This window comes from Apaloderma vittatum, unplaced genomic scaffold (assembly GCF_000703405.1).
Source record: "Apaloderma vittatum isolate BGI_N311 unplaced genomic scaffold, ASM70340v1 scaffold7098, whole genome shotgun sequence".
Taxonomy (NCBI): domain Eukaryota; kingdom Metazoa; phylum Chordata; class Aves; order Trogoniformes; family Trogonidae; genus Apaloderma; species Apaloderma vittatum.
In genome coordinates this window covers 6,576-15,107 of record NW_009728953.1, presented here as the reverse complement: position 1 = coordinate 15,107, position 8,532 = coordinate 6,576, and the positions used below count along the sequence as shown (strand labels likewise).

General features: G+C 46.6%; 1 protein-coding gene across 1 annotated transcript; it reads left to right on the top strand.

The window, feature by feature from the left end:
• The first annotated feature begins 1,354 nt into the window (after positions 1 to 1,354).
• Positions 1,355 to 8,299, top strand: WBP2NL (WBP2 N-terminal like). Its single transcript, XM_009874259.1, has 7 exons — positions 1,355 to 1,528; positions 2,075 to 2,210; positions 5,445 to 5,537; positions 6,187 to 6,405; positions 6,805 to 6,933; positions 7,308 to 7,384; positions 8,252 to 8,299. The coding sequence occupies exons 1-7, from the start codon at positions 1,355 to 1,357 to the stop codon at positions 8,297 to 8,299; spliced, it is 876 nt and encodes a 291-aa protein (XP_009872561.1).
• Positions 8,300 to 8,532: the final 233 nt, after the last annotated feature.

The following is an 8,532-nucleotide window of genomic DNA, read 5'->3' as shown; positions in this document are numbered from 1 at the left end:
CACGTAGAGTTTCTTCCCAAGGAGGCAAACTGACACGAAAGAGGATGTGGTTGAGGACGTGTTCTGGTGTGATCCAAGCTGTCGAGGAGTTGGGGATTTTTTGGCATAGAAGAAGTGTTCCTACTTTGCATCTTGGAAATGGAAAGAGTTTGGCTGCCTAGTCAGTCTCGCCCTCCTGGCCAGTCTGAGAGTCTGCACGTAGCTTGTCACTGAAATCAGGAATTAAACTACTTAACACTGAAGTAGCTCCAGCTCTGAAGTAATGACCCAGTAGAATTTCTCGGTCAAGTTGTTTTTTTCTATTAAAGCTAGAGTTTTTTAATGGCTTCCTCCTTGGGTAGTTCATTTTTCAGATATATCCATACTGTTGTGTTTTTCTATTCCCTAAAGAGCATGTGACCTGAAACTACAGGGCTTTTGCTTGTTTTACCATGTAGTGGCCCTGCTGATTCCTCCCATCCCCCAATGATTTTGCAATTTCCTGCCTTGACCTTACTTGTACAGTTTGCTCATCAGAATACATAAGGATTACTTTATGTCCAACCTCTTCAGGCGTGTGTTGGGTTAGGATTTTGTGGTTTTTGATGCTCTTGAACCATAAAACGGCTCAGATTCTTATGACACTGTAACACACTGCAGGCTTCTCACCTCAAAGGCAGCTTTTGTTTATTCTGCAGATTTTCTTACTAGATGGTATGTTTAAGATCTGCCCTGTAGATTCATTGACATGCTTTCCCAAGTTGATTCTTTCATTTTTCATGAAAATATATTTAATTTTTCAGGCACCGATGTATCCCTGACCCTGCAGTCGTCAGAGTTCTCATCAGGCTTTGTGTCATTAGCAAATTTTGCTGATGTTCCAGTAGATATCCAACAATAATAACCTTGTTGCTGTCATTCCTGGCTCCTCTTTTGTTCCTTAGCATGGTGTTGTTTATTACAAATATATACTTAAATCATGTGAGTCAAGGTCAGCAGTGAGGGTATTGGTAAAGGAACTTCCTCAGCTTGCACAGCGGGTGCTGTTTTCTCCTGAGGTGGGCAGGCCTGGGTGTGATCGTGGACTTGGAAAGAGAGGCTTGGAGATGATACCTTGGCTTCAAGGGGGTAGTTTCACACAGCTTTCGGTGTGCTGACCTGTGGGCTGAGGCTCTTGTGCAGAGAGGGATTCCTCAGCCTGATGGCTTTAGAGACAGAACTGTTATTTAAAGCTTCCCTTTGTGGAGGAGGAATTCTTCTGCTCTGCATAAGTCATCCCTCTCAGTTCAAAGCAGAAGGGGCAGGACCCGCATTAGAACTGAGTCTTTTGGGATAGCATTCAGGGTTTCTGGTGGGCTTACTCCCTCCCCATGTGATGAGGGTGTGTGTCAGAGCTGTTGCTGAGTTTGTCTATCAAATTTGTCCAATTTCCTCCGGTAGCCTTCTCAAACAGTGTAAAGATGTGGAGCTCTCCTTCAGTGACGTGACGGGCAAGCCTGAGGCCTTCAAAGGCACCAAGAAAGGGGTGCTGTATCTCACCCCTTACAGGGTAAGTCAGATGCCAGCAGGGCTGTTTCTTTCTCAGGGGATCTTGTAGACTTTAGAGCAGAAACCTAGTTGGTAGTAGAAGTAAATTTTGTCTTGGGAGGAACTAGTGAGAGTGCTAGGTAAGAGAAGGGAAGGTGGAAGCAGGATAGTTCATGCTTGTGTCACAATCATAGTTCCCTACAGAGGCACATGCCATCCTGGAAATCACTGTCTAGAGAATATATTTCATGTAATGTGTCAGTCAATATTAATTGTTTTGAAAACTGTCATAGCATAACCTTAAAAAGCAGTGCTATAAAACTCTGTAAATGTGCATGTGTGTTTTAACCAGTGTGTTATTTTGCAACATACAAGCTTCAGGCGAGTGAGCAGTTGTGCCTTCAAATCTGTTTGGGATCCTGTGGTATTAAAGCTGTGAAATAACAGAGTGTGTACTGATATTAAGAGTTGAGTTGCCTTTTTCTTGAATGCTGCTACAACTAGAACTTCTTGACCACTCTTTACATCTAACTCAGGTAGTTCAGAGGCGTTCCCTCCTGTCTTGCAGATGATCTTTGTGTCGAAGGGCAAGGATCCTATGCAGTCTTTCATGATGCCGTTCTATCTGGTGAAAGGATGCTCAATCGAGCAGCCTGTTTTCTCTGCCAATTACATCAAAGGACAGATTCAGGCTGAGGCAGGAGGTAAGTGCTCGTGCTTTGGAGACTGGAGTCTTCCCAGGTGTCACAAGCGCTTTTCTGCTGAACATCAGACGGGTGGCTTACGTGCACAGGAAGGATGAACGGAGTAGCTGTCTGTGGCGCGCTTGTCCGCACCTGGGTAACTTGGGTCTTCTGAACCTGAAGGCACTGCTTTTGTGTTACTTTCTGCCCCCAAAGCTAGCAGTTGACATTCACTGGATGACTTTTGTTTAATCTTGTAACTTCTGTCTTGCTGTGTGCATTGTGTTTGTTCGGTTTCTGCATGCACTTGGTTTTTTTGCTGCCTTTGACCTGTAAGGGTGGGTAAGTAAACAAGTCATCACTCACTGATTTCAATAGACAGAATTGGCAGCCCCTTTTGTTTTGTGGAGGTTGATAGCCACTTACCAATTTGGTTACATTTGTGTGCATCTAGGATGCTGCTGTCTGTCCTTGGTTTAGCTTTCTTCCCAATTTGATGATGACACTGTGGTGACACTTACAGTGACGGCCAGGACCGAACAAGGGGAGTTCCAGAAGATAAACAGAGATTTAAAACGAGGCTTCTGTTCAAATTTCTTCCTTCTTCAGCCCTGAAATTAGTTATGTGCATTTTGATGGCATCTGGAGAGCTTTACGCTTTTGCTTTCTGTTTGTAACAATGTTTTAAAGTTACTGGGGCCTCTGAGGATTGTGGATCAGCCCACTTTCACAGAATCACAGAATGTTTGGGCTTGGAAGGGACCTTGAAAGATCATCTAGTCCAAGCACCCCGCCGGGGTAGGTCACATGGGAGTGCGTCCAGATGGATTTTTGAATGTCTCCAGAGAAGGAGACTCCACAACCTCTCTGAGCAGCCTGTTCTGGTGCTCTGTCACCCTCACAGGGAAAAAGATTTTCCTAATGTTTCAGTGGAACTGCCTAGTCTGGAGCACAGCTTGCACCTGTTGCCCCTTGTCCTGTCATTGGACATCACTGAGAAGAGCCTGGCTCCATCCTGCTGACACCCTTTACATGTTTATAAACATTAATGAGGTCACCCCTCAGTGTCCTCCAGAGATTCAGCTCCTTCAGCCTTTCCTCATAAGGGAGATGTTCCACTCCATCATCTCGGTGGTTCTGCGCTGGACTCTTTCAAGCAGTTCCCTGTCCCTCTTGAGCTGAGGGGCCCAGAACTGGACACAATATTCCGAATGCAGCCATACCAGCAGGAGAGAGTAGAGGAGGGGGAGTAGCACCTCTCTCGACCTACTAGCCACCCCCCTTCTAATACACCCCAGGATCCCATTGGCCTTCTTGGCCACGAGGGCACATTGCTGGCTCATGGTCGTCCCACTCTCCACCAGGACCCCAGGTCCCTTTCCCCTACACTGCTCTCCAACACGTCAATCCCCAGCCTATACTGGCACATGGGGTTGTTCTTTCCCAGCTGCAAGACTCTACACTTGCCCTTGTTGTATTTTATGAAATTTCTCCATGCCCAACTCTCCAGCTTGTCTAGTTCTTGCTGGATGGCAGCACAGCCTTCTGGTGTGGTCAACCACTCCTCCCAGTTTAGTGTCATCAGCAAACTGCTGACAGTGCTCTCTAATCCCTCATCCAGGGACTCTGCCATTAATGGCAACTCTGACTTCTTTCCTTCAGCCTGTTCACAATCCGCCTCACTACCTGGTCATCCAGACCACACTTCCTCAGTTTAGCTGTGAGGATGCTGTGAGAGGCGGTGTCAAATGCTTTAGTGAAATCAAGGTAAACCATGTCCACTGCACGGCCATCATCTGTCCACCTGGTTATGTCCTTATAAAACGCTATCACGTTGGTCAAACTTGAGTTCCCCTTGGAAGAACCATGTTGACTGCTCCTAATGACCCGCTTATCATTGATATGCGTGGAGACAGTGCCAAGGAGAAGTTGCTTCATCACCTTTCCAGGGATGGAGGTGAGGCTGACCAGTCTGTAGTTACCTGGGTCCTCCTTCTTGCCCTGCCTGAAGACTGGAGTGACATTCGCTTTCCTCCAGTCCTCAGGCACCTCTCCTGTTCCCTGAGACTTACCGAAGATGATGGCGAGTGCCCTAGCAATGACTTCCACCAGCTCCCTCAGCACCCCTGGGTGCATCCCATCAGGGCCCAAGAATTCATGTATGTTCAGATTGCCTAACTGATCCCTAGCCCAGTCCTCCTCAACCAGGGCAAACTCCTCCTTTATCCTGACTTCCTCTGGGGTCTCAAGGGTCTGGGGTTTCTGAGGACAACCTCCAGCAGTATAGACAAAGGTGGCACTCAGTAACTCTGCCTCCTCTGTATCCTCTGTCACCAGGGCACCCACCTCATTCAGCAGAGGGCCTACATTGCCTCCAGTGTTAGTTTTGTCTGCAGTGTATTTGAAGAAGCCCTTTCTGCTGTCCTTTCTTGTTCTCTCGGACTGAAATAGTACAAGACAGTGGTTTTAAAGAGGTGCATCTCCAAGAGCATGACTTTATCTGTGGTGGGCTGTTTTGTTATGCTTCTATGCTTTATTCTTGCTTTGTCCCCAAGAAACTGTTTCTACTTTTAATAACTTCATTATTAGACAAGGAAGATAAACCTTGTTTTATGAAATCTTTTTATTTAAATTACATCTGTGTTTTTTTCTAAAAGCACCAGTAAACCAAAGCACCCTAAAAAAAAAAAAAACACCAAAACAGCCCCTACAAAACAAAGCGCTCTTATTTATCTTGTGAAGTCATCGCCTGCTTGAATTGTTTTTGAAAAACATTATACCTAAGCATTTATAATCTGTCTGAGCTTCTGTGGGTGAAAGAGATTAAAAATGTTACATTTGATTTGAACCCGAGCTTGAGATGCAGATCCGGATCTGTAGTCCACCGAGGTCAGCAGTAAAACTTCATTTGAGAGCTTTCAGTTAAAATCCCCAGTGAATTAATTGTTTGTTCTTTACACTGTGTTCATTATTAGGTTCCATTAAACCTTTCAGGAAAGAACAACCCAGTGTCTAGAGTAGGCTGCTTCCACATAGCTGTAGTGGGGATCGTCTTTTAAAGGGTAAAGAAATAAATTCCTGATCTTCTCGAGATATTATTTTAGGGAACATCTTATAGCAGCACTCCCTGGAAACAGGAAGCAAAATAATTTTGAAATAAAGAAGAAAAAAAAAATTGGAATATTAACTGTTTTGCCGTCTTGACTGCTGCTGAGGAAGTTAATAGTGTGTTTCAATTCTAATTCTCTCTCCTAGGTGGCTGGGAAGGGCAGGGGACATTTAAACTGACTTTCAACAGTGGAGGAGCCATTGAGTTTGGACAGCTGATGTTCAAAGCTGCCACTAATGGTAAGGGATCCTCAGCACCTGTAGTCCCCCCATGAGCTAGTTAGGGAACAGTGCTCTGTCTAAACTTCATGGGAAGAAGTGTACCCTATGCACTCTTCCACAGCAACGTATTTTTCTTCAACAGAACCTTACTTCTCCCAGTATATGGTAGAAACTTGATTCACTTCCCTACGCTCAGCTCAGTTCTATAATAGTGGAGTAAGATGGAGGAATTTAACACACATACATTTAAATAAACTTAAGAAATAACTTATATTTAAATGGAGGGGAAAAGTACTGTTTTTTTCAGATAAGAAGCTATTATCTTTAAAGAAATGTGCAATTTAAAATGCACATTTTTCCCTGATAAGAAAGTTTTAAAAGAAGGAGAAAAACACCCTACTGATACTGGCTTTAGAACAGTCTTTTCCTCCAGCAGTGGGAGCTCTGTACCTGATAGCTGGTATTTTTGCAGCCGGTTTCCTTTAGCACCCTGTGAACTTGCAGGGAGGAGACTTAACGCTTTTCAAGCGCAGCACTGTAGCAGGACTGTGTGGTGAAATTTAGATGAAGGGAAATGGTGCTGCATGAACAAGACTATTCCCCTTTTTATTTTGTGTGTTTAGTTGTAACAAAAGGATGTCTGGCTTTCTAAACTTGTTCCCCCTAGCTTCCAATGGAGTTCCTCTCCAGAACCCCAGCTATGGCTACACACCCATGCCTGGAGGGTACGCACCCACCCCACCTGCTCCTGGAGGTTATTCGCCTGCACCGGGGGGCTATGCTTCTCCTCCACCGCCGAGCGGACCATATCCTTATACGCCACCTCCGATGAATGCCTATGGACCTGCTCCACAGCCCATGGGATACCCATATGCCCAGACTCCAGGTTTGGAAGTTGTGTAACGATGACTGGCAGGGTGCGTTTGGTGTTAGCTATAAAGAAATTGCAATGGCATGTTGAGAGTCACTGTAGTTTTGCCTCCATTGAGGACGCTTGTCCTTGCAAAAATCTGCCATGTGCTGTTGATCACATCCGTGTGTCTCTGGAGTTGCAGCTGGATGGGAGCTGAAAATGTGCTTTGGAAATGGCACTGCTGTTTGCCTGCTGGCATGACAGACGTTAGCAAAACGTCACAGCCCCGCTGCCTGTATCCCTGCCAAGCCTGTGGAGCTTCCCTCGCCGCTGCTCTTGCCCAGGGCTCACGTGCTGCAGGGCCCATGAGCTCTCTTCTCCGCTGTCCCATTGCCACAGTCAAAAGCATCAATCTTGTGTCATCTTTTTCAGGTATTTACCCACCGCTTCCAAACATGAACCCCGTGTATGTGCCACCTCCTCCTCCCTACTCTGGGCCGTCTCCTGTGGGACCCTCAGCCCCCTCTGCTCCCCCAGCCTGGGCAGGCCAAGGGATGCCAGGTAAGCAGGACCAGGGAGCTACCAGGGTCTGGGTGCAAAAGGACTCTTGGGCTGTGAATAGTGCTGTGGGCACAGCGTGGGGTGGGGAAGCTGTTTCAGGAGCTCAAAGTAGTCTTGATCTATTATGTGAGATAACGGAGTGGGTGGGGAGCTGCTCATCTCAGCTCTGCACTGCACAGCTTATGGTTGGCTCCAGCCAGTTCGTAGCTTTCCTGAACTGCTCTGAATTCAAACCCAGGTTGCTGCAGTTGCTGTTGGCTCTTTGGACCTTTGTTGCCCCCTCAAAAGAGCCATGGCTGGAGAGAGGGCTCTGGGACTGGGGCCAATGCCGTGTTACAAGGCATGTAACACGACTTCTTCTCTTCCCTTTCTAGGTGGTGGCAAGGCCATGGAAGCTGCTTCCAGTGCGTATTACAACCCTGCCAACCCACACAATGTGTACATGCCCATGGTGAGTACTGTGCCTGCAGTCTGCATGTGCCTGCGCCCTCCTCTGTCACTAGCGAGGATGATGGTTTCGTTTCCTAGCAAAGTCTAGCATGCCTTCATATTAAACATGCACAGAAAGTATGCATTTTCCTGGGAGGGAGCTGTGGCTGTAGGTTCCATGAAGGCTCGTTAAATCCTCCATCAGGAAAGGAGGAGGGCCTTGAGATTAATCCAGTAACAGGCATTTGGTACCTGTCTTACTCTTTGGGGCATAACAAATTTGCATGGGCACAGAGAATACAGAGAGCGGTCTGCTTCTGTTGGGCCTTAAAGAGAGGAGAGTTAAAAAGGGGCAGGTTGCTTAACGATGAGAGCACATGGGTTTCTCTTTCACTTTTTACTAGGATGTGGGGAGACAGGGAGACGTTTTACTGTTCAGTCGGTGGCAGGCGGTAGGTAGGCTGTAGCCGACATCTGGTATGTGACAGCTGGTCTGCCTGTGCCCCTCACTGCCTGGCATGGCTCTGCGGTGGGCTGGAGACCATTGTGCAGAAAAGGTGTCCCTCAGCCCAGACCTGTGAACATCAACAGCCCTGGGAGTGAAGGGATAATTGCCACTAAAACAGATTAACTGGTCTATTTATAACAGACTGTTTGTTGCTTGATTTTGAGAGAACCTTCGCTAGAAACATAATGGGAGGCAGTGTATATCCTGGAGCATAACTGGTACTAGAGAGGAATGGTGCGATGAAGTGACAGCTCAAAACACAGCACCTGACTCTAACTCACTGAAGAGCAGTCATTTCTTGTAAGCTGAGCCTGGGAACGCCTGGCAAGAGCGCATAATAAAAACAAGCACGGTTGTTGACTCTACTGTATCTCCTTCCAGGATCAGCCACCTCCTTATGCACCTCCTGAGGATAAGAAGAACAACTAAGAGAAGGAAATTGGAATCAGCCTCCCACACTCTCTCTCCCTCAAGACGACTTGGCTGTTACTACCTGTTGGGTTAGCGTATCTCTAGGTCTCTTTGTATATATACCATATATGTAGCACTGGGCAGCTGAGCACCTGCCCCTACGTAAACATTAAGTCAGTGGCAAAACAAGGCGGAACAACAGCAGGTTCCTGTTTATTTGCTTTATCTTGTGGGGTCGAAGCACTAACCTT

Coding starts and splice junctions, on each gene's coding strand:
- WBP2NL (XM_009874259.1), top strand. CDS start 1,355: ATGAGGGTGTGTGTCAGAGCTGTTGCTGAGTTTGTCTATCAAATTTGT. Junction 5,538..6,186: donor GTTCAAAGCTGCCACTAATG/GTAAGGGATCCT, acceptor TGTTCCCCCTAG/CTTCCAATGGAGTTCCTCTC. Junction 7,385..8,251: donor ACAATGTGTACATGCCCATG/GTGAGTACTGTG, acceptor ATCTCCTTCCAG/GATCAGCCACCTCCTTATGC.